This window comes from Carassius carassius, chromosome 31 (genome assembly GCF_963082965.1).
Source record: "Carassius carassius chromosome 31, fCarCar2.1, whole genome shotgun sequence".
Lineage (NCBI taxonomy): Eukaryota > Metazoa > Chordata > Actinopteri > Cypriniformes > Cyprinidae > Carassius > Carassius carassius.
This window is the reverse complement of record NC_081785.1, coordinates 13787927-13810376: the sequence shown is the minus strand read 5'-3', so window position 1 is coordinate 13810376 and position 22450 is coordinate 13787927. Positions and strand designations below refer to the sequence as shown.

The following is a 22450-nucleotide window of genomic DNA, read 5'->3' as shown; positions in this document are numbered from 1 at the left end:
TCAGGAGAAGTGGATGGATTCAGGACGAGCTGTAGTCCACAGCCACAAAAGACTGGGGCACCTCCCTGCAGAGTATACAAGCCATAGTCAAAAAACATCTGGTTAGTCTGGTCCAGAAATCTGATAATTTGATAAACTAATGTTTTGTTACAGGTCTTTCAGCAAACACAAAGAACTATGATATGCTAATACCTCCTCTTACAGGTCATCATGCAGAAAAATCAGGAGCCGGTTCGCTCTAATAATGGCTGTACAGGATGCAGAACAGAACCTGGTGCGAGGACGACACTTTGCATCACGGGAGATCAGTGACACTTTGAAGAAAGAGTCAGCAAACAACGATCGCCTGCTTCAACTAGCACTAAAAATCCAGACTTTTCTCTCAGAGGAGTGTTACCAGTTCACACTGTAATGTGATTCATAAACATATGATTAAATCTAATGTCTGATATCTCTTCATAATGACCCAGGTTTCCCAACTGGAGCAAAGGAGGGAGCAGAGGCCTGTATTAGAGTCCAAAGACTATGGAAAGAGTGAGGAGGCCACTGAAGCTTTCCTCAGGAAACTAGAAACAGTTGACCTGGAGTTGGAAAGCCAGCGTAGAAGTGTAGAAGCACTCCTGAAAACTGCCACTGATCTAGAAATATGCAAGAGGCTGAAGGAGGTCAACCAGCACAGACAAGGACTCCAAAAGAAAGAGGCTGTTTAGAGATATCTAATTGATTGGAGAGAGCTGATGTATGAAAGGTTTTTTCTCTCTCTGGTTTTCATTTGTTTATCTGCAGGTGGTTGGAGGTGAGGTTAAAGACCTGGAGCAGCTCATTAAAAGACACAAAGAGTACCGCACACAGATTGACAGGCAGTTGGACGAATCAGAAATGGTTAAAAACTAAGGAAGACGTTTGATAGGAGAGGGGAACTTCATGAGTCATGAGGTACGACACTCGCACCTAAAGGCTGGAATACATTAGACAACCTTAGACAACCAGAGCACGCACAGAACAGAGGACTATGGGCTGGGAACATTTGGGGAATTGGGAAAATGTTTACATATCAGCATAAGACTCCCATTAGTTTCATCAAATATAATTGTATTGAATTTGTGGACAGGACTCTGTTTGAGATGTTCTGGAGTTGATGAAGTAGCAGGAGGATCTGGAGGCCATGATTCAAGCTCAGAGTGAGAGCTTTAATGCCCTTCATACCAGAAGAACACAGATAAAATAGTAAATAATTAAAATAATGATTACTCATACTAGCATTACTCTCACTTTTTAATTGCATATTTGCAAAAGTGTTTAAAAAAACAGGATAATGGATAGAAACATACACATTTAGCAGTTTCGATTCACCTTATTGTAATTTTTCTGCTCTTTCTTTGATGGCCCAGAGGGAAAACAAACCGCCCCTAACAAACCGTCCACCTCTGTTCTGGACAGCCCCGACTCTTCCTCAGGAATGTCCAGTGCTGTGTACAAACCCCATTATTTACACAACGCTGTCACCCCCAAGATTGACCATACCACATCTGAAGATGAGGTCTAAACCCTCCCTCAATGTCACAGCTAAACCAATGATCTCTCCTAGACATCTGAAACATCAACACCAGATAAAGTGATACTGGGTCATCCTATGTCAAAGCCACCTGAGCCACCCTGCAAAGACGAAGAAATGGTCGACAAGCAACCCTCAAAGGACAAAAACCTCCCTCCCTCCACCCCACCAGAAAAACCTCAGTCATCTCCTCCAGCTTCCCTTTCAGACCCAGAAGAAGTAGAAGCATCCCCCTCTACTGACTCTCCAACAGGGACGACTGTTGAGGCCAAGGTAAATGCTTTTCTTGTTAGATTCCACCTTTTTTTGGTCTGTAACTTGTGTAATATTCTTGATCAGAGCAGGACGTGCCATAACGGAGGGTACCTTGGAGATTAAACTGAAGCAAGGAGGAAATAAAGTAAGCTTTCCAACCAACACCAGTGGTGATATTGATTAAAAAGCTTTCTCTGACATCCTTAGCTCCACTTCCTTGTTTATAGTGTGGTTTTGTTTCTGTAAGAGCACTTAATGGTGGAGCATTGATCTGTTGGTTTGGAACAGGGCTTGGATCACTGGGAAACAGTCTATGCACTACTGGAAGAGGAGACACTCAATCTGTTTAATGACCAAAATGCCGCCAGTGAGGTATGAGTCGACACACACAACATTGTCACACACACTGGACACATTGAGTGCTATGTTTATCATTAATTAACTATGTATCCAGACAGAAAAGGCAATTATTTTTGTAGACAACCCTGCATCTGTGAGTCCACCACATGATGACAACAATTAAGAGGCATTATATCAATTTAAGGAGATGTTTTTGTAGTGGAGTTATTATTATTTTATTTATTTATTATTATTTTTCTCTTTGATCCATGTCATTTAATACAGAACTGCACATGTTGGCCACTCATCACACTGGCTGGAGCAGTCTGTAAAGACAGTCCCTGCTACAGCTGAAAGGAGAACACATTCAAAATCATGTGAGGTATGATTCACACCACCTGCCACTGTAAAAGGAACGTCTGCTCACATGTCAGAGGAAAACAAATCTATAATCTGCTTGACTCTGGCTTAGGTTGAGCGATGGCAGTCATTATCCCAGATGTAACATCATGTAAACGACGATTACATTGATACATTCAGTGATTTGAATGCATCTCTTCCGTCATGAGCATGTTTTTAATTTTGATATTTTATTCTTACTAAGGTGGTATGTTTGAACATAAATACATTAAAAAGACTAATATTGTGAAATAACTCTTTTCTATTTTAATACGTTCTAAAATGTATTTTAGTCCTGTGATGACAAAGCTGAAATTTCAGAAGCCATTACTTTTCAGTCGTCAGTGTCACATGATCCTTCAGAAATCAATCTAAAATACTGATTTGCTGCTCAAGACACATTTCTTATGATTCTCAATGCTCCAAACAGAAAACAGTAATATTGTAAACATTATACACACTGGAAACTTTTGAGCAATTTATTGCATCCATGCTGAACAAAAAAAAAAAAGTATTAATTTCATTAAAAAATAAAACATAAATTGTACTTACCCCAAACTTTTGAACAACAGTGTATACATTATCAGAACTGCTTCACTGCTTATTAATATTTAAAAACTATAAATAAACTATATCATATGTTACTACCCTGCCTGGGAAAACCCAGCTGAAGTCTTGTGGTTTCCTGTTTTACATAAATCATCCTTTATAATGTAAAGAACATCATTTGAAAATGTAACCTTGATATCTTTAATATTGACTGAGTAAAGCCATGTCAAAGACTGAAGTCATAGTGAAATAAATGGTTGAAAATCCAAATGAAATTTTGATGCTCATAATTAGATTTTGAGACAGACAGGGTCACATACTGCAGAGCTTTGCAGACCCCCAGAATGGTCTGTCAAGGTCAGCAAGTCTCTTATAATATAATTAAGACTTTTTATGACAAGGCAAGGCTACTTCAGGTCATAAAATGCCACATGACTCCAACCCAGAAATATAATATTTATGAATGAATCATTCTTGATATTAATTATTCAGATGTGTACATTCACAAATACTCGAAGTGTACTGAAAATATATTTATTTTTACTAACATGAATATACAAACATGAATATAAAGAGAACACTTGAATAGATGTTTTTTATCTTGTTATTTGTCTTTGAATTGTCTCATTTACACACACACACACACACATATATATACATATATTTATGTCAGCTCCTAAATGAATTAGATTATTGGACAGCTAGGTTTTCTCACATGCTCATTTGATTGTCATGTTTGTCCCCACACAAAATTAACACAAAAGCAAGTAGAGAAAGCACAGAGCAGTGTGAGTCTGTGCCAGCTGACACATCTGACACACAAGATTCCACCACAAAGTCGAACCAGGATAAGGGTGAGAGAACAAACAGAGCCTGAGTACTTCTGTGCGGTTATTTGTGCCAGTGTGTGTGCTTCTGCTTAACACTTACTGTGGATTTGTATTAACAGTGACTCCACAGAGAGAGAGAGCCACCACCTAAACCTTCCCACATGTATTACAACAAACACCGCTAACCTGACAGAGGAGAGGGAGCCAAGACTCAGGTGATGTGTTGCTGTTAAATCTCAGTACTAAAGGATAATTCGTCTGTAGTATCAGGGCCTGGATTGTTATCATAAATGACTTTCAAATGCAACAGTGTGGTCAATCAAAATGAAAATCTCTTTTTAATGTTATTTTGATGGGTAAAGATCTATTTATCTCTCATCAGATGTTCAATGGTTTCTCTAAAACATAATTTAAAAAAATTGATCTCTTCAGTGAGTGTAACAAAGAATGAAAGAAGTCTACAGGGGAACCAGCCTCCCTCGTATGCCTCACCGCCTTCACCACAAAACCAGCTTCAGAATGGTGCCAAGGACAAGTCTATAAACAGCAGTGCCTTTATGAAATTTTTCAAAAAATATTTTGATTTGGCAATAGTTGACAACTGACTTCTTTTAATAGCTATTTATATTTAAATCTACTGTTATACATTATTGTTATTATTTGATAGAATTAGTATTCTGTAAAACTAATACTGCTGATCTAACTTACATTTTTTTGTTATTACAGATGTGCAATGATACCTTGTAAATAATTGTTTAATATGTGTATAGAATTAAAACTAAAATCTTAAACTAAAATCCATCAGATCATAGTTTTTTTTTCCATTATATGAATATATATTTTTGGTATATGAATAAAAATCATGTGCTTAATTTTGATTTCGTAAAAGTGTGTAAAATGGAACAAAAGGTTTCATGATTATTGCCTTCTAAACATGAGTAAACAATCAAATATTACTGTCATCAATAATTGCTGCATGTGTCTTTGTTCTAAAATTAATAAGAACAAAAAAAGCAAGGAAAAGCTGTGCTGACGTGTTTACAGATCTACAATTTTTACATTTATATTATTAAATATTATTTCAATAAATTTAGACTTTGGATGGTTGTAGTATCTCCAAACAAATTAAAGTCTGATAGTATTATCTGTGTTCTATCATGAGTTTATCAAAAACTGTGCATAGTGCAACCTATATACAGTTAGATCATATAAATAAGTAATTTGACTGTTTATAAAGCCTTTTCTCGTTATGCATCAATTATGCTGTCACTTGACCAACCACATGATGGCGCTACAGACTATAAATTAATTGTTTTCAGTCCTTGAGAAAATCCACCCCACGAAAAGCCATCGTGTTCGAGTTTAGAAACATTTGATCATTTTAGGGATCATTCAGAAACAAGTTATAGCTAGACCTACCACTTACTTTAATTGTATAAAAAGTGAAAGCCAAAAATAAATAAAAAATGCATAGGCCTAGGCTACTTCTCACGACTATTAGCCTAAATAATATTTAGTACAACTTTTTTTTACTTTAGTACTAACTATTCTTAAGATAAAACTTAATAGTTCATTATCATTAATTTTTAGTTATGATGCATAAGTTGCCGCAATGCATAATTAACACGATAATGATTTGTAATTGTATTGTCAGTGAAAATTTTTGTTCGTTTTTGGCCTATAATGAGTAAATACATCTCGAATTGTTTTATATTGTTTTTCAGGCAACAAACGGAAATATCTCGATTGAAGAAATCACCTTGCTAAAACACTGCACAAAATGCATTTACGAGTTTTGTTTTGACGAGTTGTCAAAATTTCATTTTAAAGATAGGATTGAAGAGGGAAGAGTATATCATACTTAAAATTGATCAGTGTACCTATTTATTTGGCTTTATAAAACGAAAAGTCAGTTTTACTTTAATTCTCCAGCTTGCCCTATGAGATAAATTTTTGCGTATGGGTTTTTTCATTTGGACCCTGTGAGATGGTTCAATTATTTAGTAGCCTGTTGGAATCCAGATAAATAAGTTAAATTAGTTATATTGGGGGAAAAGAAATATATATATATATATATATATATATATATATATATATATATATATATATATATATATATATATATATATATATATAAGGTTTTTCTTTGCCAATTATCTGTTGAATAAAGTCTAAGCGCAAAAAATAGGTTTTGCTATATATATATATATATAAAATATATTTTTTTTTTTTGACCATTATCTGTTGAATGAAGTCTAAGCGCAAAAGAGAGGATTTGCTGTAATATTTCCTGGCCGCTAGAGGGCACTCTAATAAAGACACAAGCTACAGAAGACAGTCTGACTTTGTGCGGGATTGCTTCCCTGTTCATCAGTTCTCGTTTCAACACAGGCGTATGCTTGTTTGTCAAGGTAAGTGACAACTGTTTTTATATAAGCGACGTGTGTATGAACATTTCAGTCATTTTTAGCAAGAGCCCACATCACTATGCAAAAATAACTTTATCAACACAATCGTTCTGCTGTTGGTAAAAGTTGAATGGAATGTTATAACCAAAATAAATATATTAGAGGACATCATTAAACATTTCAGAAAATATGAAACACTGTCTGCATACTCAAAGAATCATGAACATTTTATTTTATATTGCTGTATGCATATATATATATATATATATATATATATATATATATATATATATATATATATATATATATATGCATGCATTCAGGTTGGTCCAATGCTAATAAATAAATACTAAAATATATAAAACATAAAAAACCCTTTCCTTTCGTTTATAATTCGTTAGCACAAGACGTTGCCATAGTTTTGATATCTTATGATCCAGCGTTAATGGAAAATAATAGTACTGAAATTTACCGATTTATATTTCTTATGACAAATTATCAAAAACACGTTAGGCTACATCAAATAAAATAATGTTATAATGCCACACGTTTATGTAATTAATCGAATGATGATAATATTGCTCAGGACTGTTATTGTACATGTTGTTAAGAGCCAGTCGCAAACTGAACTGTGCAGTGGCAGCAGAAGCCTCATGTTTGATATGAACTTTAAATATATTAATAGGCCTAGTAGCTATTATTGTGTGCTGTGAAAACGGGCTAAATGCACTTAGGCTACTTAAAGGAATATGTGGAAACAACTCTAATCAAATGAGAGTTTGAAAACGTGTGAATTATCCGTGTCTAATTCGGTTTGATCCGCGCAAAGAATTTATTTTATTTTTTCTTACACATATTGTTCACTTTGGTCGCAGTCAGACAGTGACTAAAGAGACATTAACATCTTGATTGCTGAAAGTGGGCTACAAACATGTTATAAAAGCAACTTAACATGATCGAGACACAATCTTACCCGCTCAAATTTTTATTTTCCCTTCGGCTTGGAAGGGTCAAGCTTTATCAAAGTACATGAAAAGCAACATGTGGCATGTGCGTTGATAAAACTGGTCTATATGCAATCAATGATGTCCTAATTACAATTTTTTTTCCATAACTATAGCCGGTTTTGCAACTGGTGCCAGATCTTTGTTTTTATTGGAAATCAACTTTAATGTATGATTACAATAATAATGTGTGCAGTGCAACAAAAATTATTATATCCTATGCGACAATCACTTAATGTCGACCAATAATCCTTAGGGATGTTCTGCATAAAATGTCTGATTCACTTGTACATTTTGGCGTGAAATATAGCGCATATATTGTAGGCTAATGCATTTGGTCACATCTAGAATACAGAAAATAAAGAGCTATTAAATAATACAAAAACACAACATAAATAAATAGGTAAATGTGAAAAAAAAATCATTTTGTGTTTTTTATTTACTATTTATGTTACACTGTAATAGGCTGAATTTGGTAATGTGTTTATTTGATTGATTCGAATGTTTATATGAAATTATAGGTTTATGCAGGCCCGAGTTTATTATTAAAATTCCACCTTGAGGTAATCCAGTGCGTTTTGTTTGTTTGCTTGTTTGTTTGTTTGTTTGCGTGTGTCTGTGTAGGATTTGTTTGCACATGTGAATGCGTGTGTGCCGTGCGTGTGTCTGTTGTTCAGTCAACCCCCCTGCAACGTCCCCAGCACAAATACACACATATCACCCCTTCCATTAGAGAAACTTCAACCGTAAATATAAAGCAACTAATTGATGTCAGCATCCGCGAGGTTATTCTTGCGTTTCTTGGGTCCTTAAGAAGATTAATTAATTAATGCATTATTATTATTATTATTATTAAACTATCATGCATTGAAGGTCTATTCTGAATTTCTTAAAAAAATAGGCAACAAGGGGCCTTAACTAGGCTATAGTACTGTTCTGGTATATAAAGTACTTATTTTGTGTTGGGAGCTCCCTGTTTGGTCTAAATTCTTATAAAGATCCATCCTCTTAGAATACTATATTTCCTCTTACGCGGACATCTTTGATCATACTAACTGACCTTCTGTATTCAATGTCATTGGTTGTTGTCTGCCTTGTAAATAGCTACAGCAATGAAAAGACAGCATGTGTCTGGTTTATCAGGTTAAATTAATAATATAAAACCCCAGAAATGATCCTCTGCTTGTGTTATTATTATTATTATTATCATCATCATAGTTATTAATAGTATATATATATGCTATATCTTGTTCTTATCATCTGCCTGTCTTGTAACATAATTGTTGATACGATATTGTTATTTATAACATTAATATCCGCTATAGGAATGGAGACGCTTATAACGTTTTATTACTCTTTGGATGAACGTCATACTCGTGTATTTTCAGAATCGTTTACATAAACGTGCGAGTAAGTATACTGCTACATACGGACTTGACGCTTTTAAGAAAAACACTTCAAATGTGATAGACAGGCCTAAGCGAGAACGAATCAATATATTCCATCTTATAAATATAGTCACAAAGGATTTACATTTAATGCAAACGCTGCAAATATAGACTACTGTCGCTGTTCACCAAGTATCAATTAATGTTATAACTATGTGCTGTTGCTCCATGTCTATTTATTAAAAGCCATGCATTTCCAATACAGGAAGTAGTACCTGTTTTTGTGGCTACCTTTGAGTCCCTTTTTGTTTCCCCCCCTGCGGTATGAAAACAAATTGAGGACGCATGGATATGTTGAAACAGCACTCTACAATTATCAAAAAAAAAAGGTTATGTGGACCGTTTTCTTCCTAGGAGTTTGCTTTGGGAAAAGAAAGCCATTGTTGACTGGGCATGAGCATTGGTGGATCTTGTGTATCCTTACGCACGGGAACAGGCGCTATGAACTGCTCAATGATTGGCTGCGCGGTTAATACTTATGCTGCTGTGGTTGGCTGCAGTCTCTAAAAGAGTTCAAGCTATTTTTTTTTACAGCCTAGTGTCTGTGGCTCCATAATTAATTGTAGCTAGCTGTCTCATATCGACGTGTTTTTAAGGAACATGAAATAGTTGTTGTGTGTGTTTTTTTAATTAGAGGAGTTGCCAGAGCAAGAGGTTTGAAGTCCAACTGCTGCTGGTTGTTGCTACTCTATCTTACTTGTGATGTTGGATATGGGAGAAAGGAAAGAAGTCAAAATGATTCCTAAATCATCGTTCAGTATAAACAGTCTGGTTCCCGAAGCCGTGCAAAGCGACAACCACCATCATCACCACCACCAACAGCAACAGCACAGAGCGGTGCATGAAGAAGAGGAGAAGACTCCTTTACCTGTCCAAGCACAGGAGCAAAAGTCGGAGAACACTTGCGCTAAAAGTGACAATTCATCCCACGACTCCTCGTGCACGGACGAGAAGGAGAAGCAGGAAGAGAAACGGGACTCAAAGGAAGGCGAAGGAGTCAAAGAAGGCGACAAGAAAAACGGCAAGTACGAGAAACCTCCTTTTAGCTACAACGCTTTGATTATGATGGCTATTCGGCAGAGTCCGGAGAAGCGGTTAACCCTTAACGGTATTTACGAGTTCATTATGAAAAATTTCCCGTATTACCGGGAGAACAAACAGGGATGGCAGAATTCCATCAGGCACAACTTGAGTTTGAACAAATGTTTTGTTAAAGTGCCCCGGCACTACGATGACCCCGGGAAGGGGAACTACTGGATGCTTGACCCCTCCAGCGACGACGTGTTCATTGGCGGCACGACGGGCAAACTTCGGCGCAGATCGACCACTTCTAGGGCAAAACTGGCGTTTAAAAGGGGCGCGAGGCTAACTTCCACCGGACTGACATTTATGGATAGAGCTGGCTCTTTATATTGGCCCATGTCTCCGTTCCTCTCGCTCCACCATCCGAGAGCGAGCAGCGCGTTGAGTTACAACGGCACGTCCCCGGCTTACCCTAGTCACCCAATGTCCTATAGCACAATGTTGACTCAAAACAGTTTGGGGAGCAATCACTCTTTCCCTGCCTCCAATGGCTTGACTGTTGACAGACTCGTGAATGGAGAGATTCCGTACGCCACACATCATCTCACAGCGGCCGCTTTGGCCGCCTCTGTGCCATGTGGGCTCTCCGTACCCTGCTCCGGGACGTACTCTTTGAATCCGTGTTCAGTGAACCTACTGGCGGGCCAGACCAGTTATTTTTTCCCCCACGTCCCTCACCCATCCATGAGCTCCCAGAGCAGCACATCCATGAGCTCCAGGGCCGTCTCTTCCTCCTCCCCGCAAACGGCCTCCTCTCTCGCGTGTGACTCCTTAAGGCCTTCCCTACCTAGTTTTTCCTCCGGACTTTCCAGCGGACTTTCTGACTACTTCACACATCAGAATCAAGGGTCAACATCAAATCCACTTATACACTAACTAGCATCCACAGGATCAGACTGTAAGTGAAAATTTTCACCAATTTACACTGTAATATATAGGCCTATAAATGAAACAAAAAAAATTAAGGAGTATGAACAGACAATGGAAGCCGAATTCCAGGTATTTTGTATTATTATTACTATTATTATTATGCATTTATTTCTGTATACAAACGTCAAGTGTAGCGGAACTGTTTATTATTCCATTGTCAGCAACGTGCAATGTGACCAGAGTAAAAAAAAGAAAAAAGGATGAAGCATAGTTTTTTTTTTTTTTTTTTTTGGAAAGGCAGTATGATTACTTTAGAATGTTTATTTAAATAGTGGTTGAATTTCTTTCTATAATTTTAAATGTTAAAATATCTAATAGATTACAGAACAACCTCCAGTCATGTTTGCAGTATTATCATGTCACGAGGTGGGGTGAGATTTTTAAAAAATTAACACAACGTTTTATTTTCATTTTGAAATAAATATGTTCTAAGTGCACAATGCCCGTTCAAATCCGTGGCTCCTTGTTGTTTGTTTCTTTAATACAGACTGAATACTGCATCTATAGTGCATTTTATGCATATTAACAACACAGTTTCTTTGTAGACCAAAGAATAGGTATCAATCAACAAAATATAGTTGTTGTTTGTTTTCAGTATTCCTAACTTTACAGACGGTTCTGAATGGGAAAAACGAAATGAATGCTTTCAGCATGTGTTTGCTTACTATGTGGTCACCACCATGCAGGTCACATTCTTTTTGTAATTAGTGAAATGTCAATACCTGTTGTAATTATAGGTTAACTTTTGCGAACGTGTAACCCGTGTTGAGTAAATGCCTCATAAAATATTGAGTGATTGTTTATGTCGTCTTTAAATTCCATTGTTGTGATTTTGTGGTCTAATGCCCGTGTTTGTCGCTTAAACTGTTAACCAAACAAAATAAAAAAAGTAGGTTAAGTACATTTATTACGAACATTTTGCCTTTTTTTTTGAAGAGCTAGCATTTTTAGTCTGACAAGATACTGATTAGCATAGTGTGTTTACATACATGTAAACATTTAAGCGACAGTTTGCGGGTTTAGCCCAACTGAAGGCCTCGGCCTGCAATGTGTTACAAACATAAACGTACATATTTATTTTAGAAAAGGGGGACAAAAATGACACACAAAGTTTATATATATATTCATATATATTTATATATATACTGTTTCACTTGTTAAGCGATAAGGAAAAAGAAAGAGCAAACAATGGCATTCGATATACTAGACTAATTTTATAATATTAGGTCGTAGGCCTAACAACCCCACCTGAATAATGTGCCTTAAAATCAAATTCTCCCATTTCATTGCGTTACTTCATGCTAATGTGTTCTTAAATATTATTTTTTTTCTGTAGCTTATTACACATTTATTACAAGCGTATCCTGGTTGTAGAGGCCATACAAAGCAATGCATAACGCCTGAAAATCACTATCTGCTCATTTTTCAGCCAACAATAGAGTCATTAGTTGCAATAGTACAGAGCAACGACTTGGCTTTCAACACTTGAAGTCCAGTAATTTGTTCATGTTTTTAAAAGTGACATTGTGCTGGATGTGCCCAACCGTAATGCAATAACCTCTGTGCTTTATACAATAGACCGGTGGAACTCAATATCTCCTCGCAAGATCTTATCGCTCAAATGTTAAACGGGGTGACCACTCAAAAACAAAAAAGCAGAGGTCGAATTTAGAAGCATAATAAAAATATTTTTTATTAATAGAAATGCAAAAAAAAATGTATAGCCTATATATATATATATATATATATATATATATATATATATATATATATATATATATAAAATATTCCATTTGACGATAATTTGGCTTGGTGTATAGCCTATTTGCTGAGATGCAAAATGCTTTTATTTTTAATGTTTTAATGTAAGTGTATCCTACTTATTTATACATGCATATAGATGCATATAAAGCTACGGATGAAAATTAACCATGTGAATTTAAATGTAATACTTTTACGAAATGTTTCGTCTGAATCTTAATTGTTTAGTATGTTCTCTACATTTTTTATTTCGCATTTGTCTGATGACATGCAAGTAATTACTAAAAGTGTAGGCTATGTATTAAAAGCAGAGCTTGCATGTGGTGGATGTTAAATGATGGTAACATCACGATCAAAGCATTTTTAATGGGAATCTATGACAGCAAAATGATGATCTTTGGGCAGTGATTGTTTGCTCTGGGTTTAATTGGTTTGCCTCTGCTTCCGGTCAACAGCGTGAGTTTTCAACACAAAAATTAACCATTCTACCCGAAGCAGAAACGAGGCCTAGAATCGCACCATTAATTGAAATCTGCAAGGGGATAATTTTTGGTTCGACGCTGTGGACCCATAGTTAAGACGAACCGACTGTTTTGAACTGAATTGCATAGACGTTTATGCAGACTTAATGAAGCGATGCACTTGAAATAATAGCTATTTTTCCTTTGTGTCTTTTGACAAGGTCTTGCAAGCAGGGTTTAGGCACAGGCTACACAAAAGGCGTGGTTTCTATTTATTACCCGAGGCACAGAGAGACTGCGGGGGGATCTGGGGACAGCACGCAAGCACATCAGCATCCTAATATCGCAGTACCCTGCTAAAATTAACGCATTAAACAAAATAGTAAATACAAAAGAACACGTAGCCTACAAGAACGATACAGTACTTTTTCCCTGCACGTGGTTTCGCATATAAATTATAGCTACCATAGGCTAAATAATTGTCACTGATAAAACATTTTGATGTTCATAAAATGATTTTGAAATAATTAATTGAGCTCTATGAACAAAGCACTACTGCAAAAGTGCTACCTGTATAATTCCAACAAACTTTCAATCTGCTATGTATTTCTTGCAACAGCTTGTGCTTAAATATTCAACTCTGCTTTTTGCACATGAAATGTATATGCATAAAAAAAGAAAGAAAGAAAGAGAGAAAAACCTTCCGGGGCGACCATCATAGTCAGTTATGCTGCTTGGTATTAGTTGTTTTATAAAAATGTCATATAGCCAGCCCTATGAGGAGGCCAGGTTAGAATTTGTGATATAAATCAGTGTTATAAAGCTTATTCCCTTTCGTCAATTCACATATAATGGTGTGGTAAAACGAAGCTGATCCAACTCTGAACCATTACAATACTTGTAGAATGCAGAAGACGTTTCCTCTCTTCATGTGATATGAGCCAGACCAGCCAGGCAGAGTGAGGGCGCTAGAATGACGCAGAACTGGAGTGACATTAACCTCATATCTTTGCAAAATACATGGCCTCTCGTAAACTTAGTTTTCCCTGTGGCAAGACGAACCGTAATATCATTTACAAGCTGTGAAAAAAAACACAAGAGATAATACATAAATTTGTTCCAACTAAACCACTAAACAGATTTCAAATATTTTAACAAACAAAGGAACAAAGCACAAATAAGCTGTGAAATGTTTAATCATTATTATTATTATTATTTTTATTATTATTGTATCAAAATAAATCGACAAAAACAGTAAAATTAAAAATAGCCAATACTAAAGTTTTTTAACAATATTATATACACAATAAAATCATAATGTACATAATTATCTAAAAATAATCACACTTTTGTCAGAATAGTGAGTAGAAAAGTAGGTTACCATGTCACATAGCTCATATAGGTTTTATTTATTTATTTATTCATTTTTAACAAAAAATACTTTTCCTTTAGCAAGATTTACTTATTTGCTATTAGACCAAGTAGGCTAATCTTCGTCTTTGGGTCAACAGGTTATTTTGGAAGAGGGTTCGTATACCCCAGTCTATATTGTAGTAAAATATTTGCTTAGTGAAAGAAAACATTCGACAGATCGTGAATAATCGTTTTAATGAGTGTGTGTGTGTATAAAGCTTTCGACTTCGTGAAGGGAGCTGTCGAGTTAAACAAACAACTTGTATCATGATGAAATTGGATTGTTTAAAAGCAAATGTAATTCTTCTAATTCATGGTCTCTCTGGAATTTTGTATGCATAATTCTAGTTATTCCAGATACTTTTAAACTGATCCTAGTGTTTAAAGGTGTGTAGCTTTTATGACAAGAAGTCATGAAGTAACATTTTATATCAAGCAGAGATAATTAAAAAAATCTCTATCGAATTATGACTATTTAAATCGCCACATTTGAGCGAGTTATCCACTTTTTATCTGTTTCAGTATTATCAGACAGAGGCTTTCTGTGTCTTTGAAAATAAAATTGCTACACTCTTGCAAATTCGCCAAGTAGGCTAAGGTGTGAGCAGTATTTCTATGGGAAGAGTTACAACCAGGCGAGCAGTTTCAGTCATTTAAATCCTTTTTTGTTTTTGGTGTAAATTATCGTCTTGTTTTATACGGGTTTTAACCACAGTGGCGGGGCAAGTCTCCAATGAGAGACTATTTGTGTTCCTGGTCGTTTGGACGTTAACCCCAGTGGAATAAGCTGCCAAAATACGTGTAAGATACACCATAGGCCTGTTTAGTCTAAGTATTAATAAGAAAGTCAAGTTGTGAAATGCTTCATTTGAATTATTTAATGTTAAAAAAGTTTTATTTCTGAAATTTTATTTCTTAGACTGCCAGTGCTAGTGAACAAGTAGCCTGTTTCTCAATAAAGGATTTAAAATTCATAATTTTACACAATATTCTCTCGCGCACTAGTCAATTTCTGGAATGTTGTGTATTCACAATGTTAAAAGGCTACTGTAAAACGGGGAAATACAAGCTTTGGAGTATAGGATTATGTACGCGGTCATTTCACCGCATTGTTAGAGAGCGGTGTGACAGCTTTTGGTTACTATTAATGTATTGTCTGTTAAGACACTTTTTTTTTTATCCCAATGGCATATAGCTACAGTTAAATGTTTCGTATATCATGCAGTTTGATATTGCTTGATATTGATATCTATCAACCGAATTATTTTACTATTAATTGTGGTAGTCTGAGCTTTAATATCGTTTGTTCTTTCTTATAACAGACCCCAAAGCCATTTTTGGAGAATTGTGTGACACATAAAAGACATGCGTTAAACCAATATGTTTAGTCTGGTGTATTTAGTCACAAGAAGGAAACACCACCTGGGACACATGATGTAATAACATTCATTCAGGCTAATGAACAACAACTATCTTATAATAATAATAATAATAATAGTTGTTATTATTATTATTAATTATTTGTTTTAATTTATTAAATATTAGGCCAATGTTCTTTAGTGGTTCGTCAGTTTTTTTTTATTAAGTAAACAAAAGTTTTCTTTAGGCTTAAAACGTTACCAACAGGTGCCAAAATTCTTCTTGTTACCTGACATCACTCCTTCAGTTGTAAAGCACTATCTATCAAAAGCAGCCTCGAGACAATGCGTGGAATCACAGCCTTTGTGCTATCAAATTGCAAACTCCCGGGTTAGGTGTCCGAAACGGAACCAACAGGCATACAAAAAGGACTGCTGATTGTAATGAACTCTCGCTCGCGCCTCTGAAACGACTGATGGATTAATGCAACATTTTTTTTATTTGTTTGTGATGTCACATCGGTATGAACTTCTTGTTAAGTTGGGGGGCTGGGGGTGGGCTGTGAACATATAGATCTATGTCTGTCACAGCGTTATGCTGTAGGGTAATGCTATTCATTTTGAAGCCAACTAATCTATAGTCAAACATTATTTGTAAGCAAAAATATTTATAGGCCTATATATATATATATATTTATTTATTTATTTATTTTTTATTAAGATTCTGCGATCCTGATTGTCAGTGTAAACATATAGACCCAACTAATTGGACTACTGAATCATAATGCTAATTTTTGTTTAATAATTCTAAAACTAAAGAAACTGTGGAGAAACATACAGTAACAACAAAACGAACAGAGGAAATAGAAATAATGATGATAAACTGTTAGACAATAATAAGACAAAAAAAGAAAACAAAACATCAACAACCAATTAAATAATAAATAACAAAATAAAACAACAACAATAAAAATAGTTAGCCTAATAATAATAATAATGCAATTGTAGATCGAGGGCCATGAGGATCTTCAATCCATCTTCAAATATTAAAGAATTAATCCATCTGAATTAATGAAATTAAAAAAAATTGGGTCTGACAAAATCTAAGAAAGGAAAAGAAAGAAAGAAAGAAAGAAAGAAAGAAAGAAAGAAAGAAGACTCTTTCACTGTCAGTTTGGCCAATCGAGCACTGATGCATCCATCGACTCTTTCGACTTCCGCCCTTGGTGGTGGACAGCGCGCCATGGTGTCTTGAAAAACTAAATCTAAATGCAAAGTCTATATCAATACGTCTCGCAAAATGTTTACTGTTTGTTTTAAAACTAACATTTAGTCTGTTTTAGACAAACACTAAAGATGTTACGTAGGTTATTCACTGGAGGCGGAGGAAACCCTGAGGAGGATGGGCTTGGCCTTTAAACGGTCCCATCATAAACACGCGTAGGTTGATAAAAGCCATGTCTTTCCTCTCTGTTTATTTCAGTCGATCTATTCCTTTAGGCCCAGGCTGTTTTTTTAATTATTTTGACGAACTAATTCGACCGGTTCCTTCAGAAGAGAATGAAGATATTTTCTCTATTCCGTCTTTTGGGGTGAGGCAGGTTGTCTGTCAGTGAGGTATAGGCGACAGTCTGTCTACAAGCCGTAAGCTGATCTGCAGAGTGCTAGAGGAAAACGGGCAAGATTCCTGGCCTGCAAGCCGAGATATTGATCTACCTCAGCCACCTAAACAAAGCCTCACCTGTTTCCCTTGTCCATACTTTATTTTATGCAGTCTAATGCTTGTTTTGTTTGACATTTCTTTTATTTCCACGGATCCGAACTTTGATACACTTTTGGGAGTACTACATAAACACTGTGTTGTACCTGAACATCCAGATCTCACCAGGAGCATTAAAGACCACCCTTCTAATCTCTCCCGGTGCAGAAAATTACTCTTTACAGTTAGGCCTGACAAGAAAAGTTTTCATTCAGCGGCGCAGTGTCCAATAACATCCAACGTGAGATAAAAACTAATTACTCCATTATGCCCCTAGAGTTAATGTTTCATAAATTGGATCCACTAAAAGCTCCTTTATTATTTATCAGTCTTCGCTTTGGGCTACTTGTTAAACATATCAAGATTACTTTCTGATCTTGTACAACTATTCGTCTGCAATGGTGTCGCACAGATTCATTCATACAGCCCTGCGCCCACCTCTTTTATCAGTAGGCTATGACTTGAACACGGCGCTTCTGACAGACAGCCAACCTAACCAGAGAGGAAAACATTGCCTATGCTAATTTAATTCCTTTGTTAATTTCGGATGCAAATGCATGCGGATTTGTTAGAGCCATAATATTTTACAACATGTGCACGAGCGAGAATTTTTCATCAGATTTCATTTGTGTACACAGCCTATACGCAAATAAAAGTCGGAACGAACAGGTGCCAGACCCTTGTGGCACCCCACGCATGCTTTGACATCTTAACGTGACGATAAATATTAACATTCACGTCACGCGAATTACAGATTGAAATATCAACATGCATGACACATTATTATATGAATGTCGTCCTCTGTGTTTGCGTTTAATGTAGAATCATAATTTAAAGGGTTAGGGTACATCCGTTTCGTGAAATTACGAAATTTACGAAAAATAGAAAATACATCTTCTGTTTGTTGATTGTGCTATTTTTATTTCATTATTTATTTCAATTAAAAAAACATTACATTTTACCAATAAACAAACATGTAAACACTTAAGGTAGCAAACTCGCCCACTCTGTTTTTACACTGACCTCGTTTATCTTCCATATGAGATCCTGACTGAATGCTATATGCAAAATGTGGTGGCTGTAACACTGCTCTTGATGATCATCTTTACACCTGTGGAATAATATGAATGGACAATTCTCTAAATGGTGGCTGTGGCTTCATTCCAAAGATAGCAGATAGATGTGGGTCATCCCGTGCCCATGAAGTATCTCATCAGTGGATTACTTTCTGAGGAGGGGACACTTTTTATACGGATTTTAAAAAAAGAGAGACTTTGGCTTCTCAACAAACAAGACAAACTTCTCTATTGCCAGCCTGCTGGAGATTGTATACAGGAAGATGTGTTAAGATGTCTGATTGTTTGAGGATTTTACAGAGATGGGTCCAAAGGATTTGGGCACAAGAGATCTCTTGAGATTGCATAGCAATGGTGCTCTAATTTGTGAGGGATTGTTGACTGAGATCAAGGGGGAATTCCGCAGGACGGATTGGGAGGAAAGATGCTGAGATCTGAGGGAGCATGTGTGTCTATGTAGCTAGCTGAGCACACAGGGCCACCAACTACAAACTGGGGGTCTGTGGGTTTGATTCCTCAGTAGGGCACCAAAGAGCATGAATGGGTAACAGAAGGGTCCTAGTGTATAGTACTGCCGTTGTGCACCTGAGCAAAGCACTTAACCCCGAGTTGAGTGCTGCATCATGTTACTCTGTTCCCCTTAACCCCTCCTCCATCCAGGGCAGCTCCGCAAAAGAGAAACTGTTCTCTAAGAGTTTTCCCAGGTTAAATAAAGGTATAAGGGGGAAATGGGAGTATTGATGAGAAAATCTGGCTGTTTGCTTTGAGGTGCAAGAGATATTCCTTTGAAGAAACAATAATGGCAGCATTAAGTGCTGTGAGGCTCTGAGTAAGAATTTGCATTTAAGAATTCTTTTTGAGTTGAACTTTACATAGTGTACAAGTAAACTGGATCGCGACATGAAGTTTGAAGTTTTATATAAATCAGGTTGACCAAATGAGAGTGCATGGGTTTGGGATTTAGAGGCTGGGAGGAAATAAGGTTGTTTAAGGTGCCTCCTACTGACCTCAGCTCTGTCCCTGTGATGCTCTGTGCACAAGCCCATGACACGCTGAATAGTTTTCACTATTCATCCTCATCAGAGTGACTGAATGCACTTCAAGGAGGACCAGAGGAAGGGAGGGAGACAAAAAAGAAGGAAGACAGGGAGATTAAGTCACACATATTATTTGGATGTGACTATCATGAAGATGCCGAGGCTGGCATATGGTCTTCAACATTTGATATAAATGTGGGATTCAATATTATAAAGTAAATCATAGTACTAAATAAAAAAAAACAACATTTCTGTATAACCAGCCATTAACTTAAAAAATGCACATTAACCTGTGAAAAGTTGCACAAGCTAATTGAAATTCAAAATTATGTGATCAAAATTCAGCAGTGTAGAAGAACACTGCATTATTTGGCAATATAAAATATGAGTCATTATTACTGTTGACTGAGAATTTAGAATGTTGTTTTATAATACAAAGCAGACATTTGAAAACAATTAATATCTGTCCAGGTGGTAAGGTGTCCATCATAAAGGTGATCCGTTGCTTACTGACAGAAAATACATTTTTTCATCAAAATAATAAAAAAGAAGAGAGTAGTTAAATGTCCTTTTTTTTTTTTTTTTTAAATATTTTTTTTGGGAGATATTTAACACAAAGACAGGGTAATGGCAAAATAGAATTAAAGTTATAAACTTGTTTAATAATTAAAAAGTATGCAATTTTTTATATATTTCCATCAATCCAGTAATCACAGAAAGACTCTGAATGTTTTTATTTTTGCTGTCTACATTACTCTACATCAACAAAAAACTTGTTGCCTTATATGCTATTGAGAAAATAACTTGGGTGTCCTATATAATGTCCTATTAATGTCTTATTTGAAATATTTCTATTATTTAAATATCTTTTGTGTATTTTAATTGGGTGTATTCCCAATTTTTTTAAATGTATATACGCATTTGTCTTTCTTTTCTCGTTTTTTTTTTTTGTTTGTTTGTTTTTTTTTTTTTTTTTTTTTGATATAAGGTGAATTTAGCTATATTACTGTTATCTTGCCTTATGATGAATGATCTGGCATCTGTTAGTGTTACTGTGTCACAATTTCTTTTAGTGCCAAAGAGGTGGGGGGCGGGGATAGAGGGATGTGCATAAATTGAAAAGAGAAATAACAGTCTTAAATTTGTCATTGTCTTCCTCCTAGATATCTGGCAGTGTGTGCTGCAGTAGCCTGAATCCTCCCTGTGATGCGTTACTCACCCATGCTGAGAATGTTTACAGTTGTAATCAAGGTCCATGTAACTTGTTTGTGAAATGTTTTGCCTTTATGTTTTAGAGGTGCTATACAATTTGCAAATAGTAGGGCATGAAGTCACAGTTTGATTAAATTGCTGTCAGTACAAAAAAGAAAGAAAAAGAAAACAGAAGCATTGTAAAAAAAACCTAGACTGTTATTTTGCATCCCTTTATAGGAGTTTAACTTTTTCCCTTTAGACAATCTTATTTAAATTAAATAGAAAAGAAAACCTTGATGTTGTACAACAATTTGCTTTGCATAAGAAGATATGTACATTTTCCATATTTATAAGCAATGATTTGTGACATTTTGTTTGATGTCAAGATAATATTCCCCGGTTGCTAATGGTTTTGTTGTAAAGGAGAAACATGCTGATCTACTGTGACCTAGTAAATTGTTACTTTGGGAGAAAAAAACATATCTGTTGTTGTTGATTCCTTTGGGGAGAAAAGCCTTTGCATGACCACTGAAGCTTCTAGATTTCTGTATAACCTGAAATGTTTCCCAACATTTGGCCAGTTTGCAGACAGAAATGAAACCGATGCCTAAATAATATCAGATTTGTGTGTGTTTATGTTTGGTAGCTTGTAAACATAAGAAAACCTTGAACAAAGGTCTCCTTAGACACACATACGCACACACACACACATACACATACGCAGGGAAAGCAAAGGATCAGTGTCACAGCAGCTATTTTAATTGAGAGATCTGATGCATATATATATAATATTTTCCCCATCAGATATGTGAGGTTTAAGCTGGCACACTTTTCAACACCCAAAGGTTTCACTCACTGTAGACATTACAGGTCTCCAGAGATATCATCTTGAGGGTGTCTTTTATTGTCTACAGTTTGAAAGTAAACAATATGTCTCATTGAAAGACAACTAATACATCATGGAGGAGATAATGAGGGTTTGCGTTTCTTTCTTAGGTGAAGAAAACTGTTATGCCTCAGAAAGTGTATACTGTGCAAAAGTCTTAGCACATTAGAATTTTTAACAACAACAACAAAAAAATTCTATCTTTTGCTGTAGTGTGTCAGTAGTAAATATCAGTTTACATTTCCAAACATTATTTCTGCCATTAAATGTAATAATTCAGTGAGATTTTTGTTTGCACAAGGAGTCTGACATCAGTCAGTGCTCCACAAAGAGATCTGATCTCATCATCATCCAGTCTGTCTAGAATAACTAACAAGAAGAAACAGAACAAACTGAGACAGACTCAATCTAGAAGAACTGTGGCAATGTCTCCAAAATGCTTGAAGAAACCCTGGAAAAACAATGCGCAAGTGCACCTAAGAGCAACCCAAAGAGATGCAGACGTTCAGTCGGCCCTTTTTAACCCATGGTGTGGTCACACCAAATGTTGATTTAATTTAGTTAAGTTAATAGAAGTTAATTAATAAAATCCATTTATGACATATTTTTGACGGCATCCTCACTTTACAGCATTTTTATACAAGTGCCTAAAACTTTGCTTTGCAGGTTTCTTGAAGCGTTTTGGAGACATAGCCACAGTTCTTC

At 35.8% G+C, this 22450-nt stretch overlaps 1 protein-coding gene across 5 annotated transcripts; it reads left to right on the top strand.

Annotated features, from left to right (window-relative positions):
• Nucleotides 1–1822: 1822 nt before the first annotated feature.
• Nucleotides 1823–21646, top strand: LOC132111601 (forkhead box protein G1-like). 5 transcript variants are annotated; one of them, XM_059519048.1, is made up of 8 exons: nucleotides 1823–1955; nucleotides 2099–2177; nucleotides 2435–2531; nucleotides 3862–3951; nucleotides 4047–4142; nucleotides 6182–6338; nucleotides 9422–10768; nucleotides 20829–21633. In XM_059519048.1, the coding sequence occupies exon 7, from the start codon at nucleotides 9490–9492 to the stop codon at nucleotides 10744–10746; it is 1257 nt and encodes a 418-aa protein (XP_059375031.1). In that variant the 5' UTR covers nucleotides 1823–1955; nucleotides 2099–2177; nucleotides 2435–2531; nucleotides 3862–3951; nucleotides 4047–4142; nucleotides 6182–6338; nucleotides 9422–9489; the 3' UTR covers nucleotides 10747–10768; nucleotides 20829–21633. The 5 variants fall into 5 exon arrangements, 4 of the variants coding, with proteins under 4 accessions (XP_059375031.1, XP_059375030.1, XP_059375033.1 ...); XR_009424829.1 differs by lacking the exon at nucleotides 9422–10768 and having other exon boundaries at nucleotides 20829–21646; XM_059519047.1 differs by lacking the exon at nucleotides 20829–21633 and having other exon boundaries at nucleotides 9422–11703.
• The last annotated feature ends 804 nt before the right edge of the window (nucleotides 21647–22450 follow it).

Coding starts and splice junctions, on each gene's coding strand:
- LOC132111601 (XM_059519048.1), top strand. CDS start 9,490: ATGTTGGATATGGGAGAAAGGAAAGAAGTCAAAATGATTCCTAAATCA.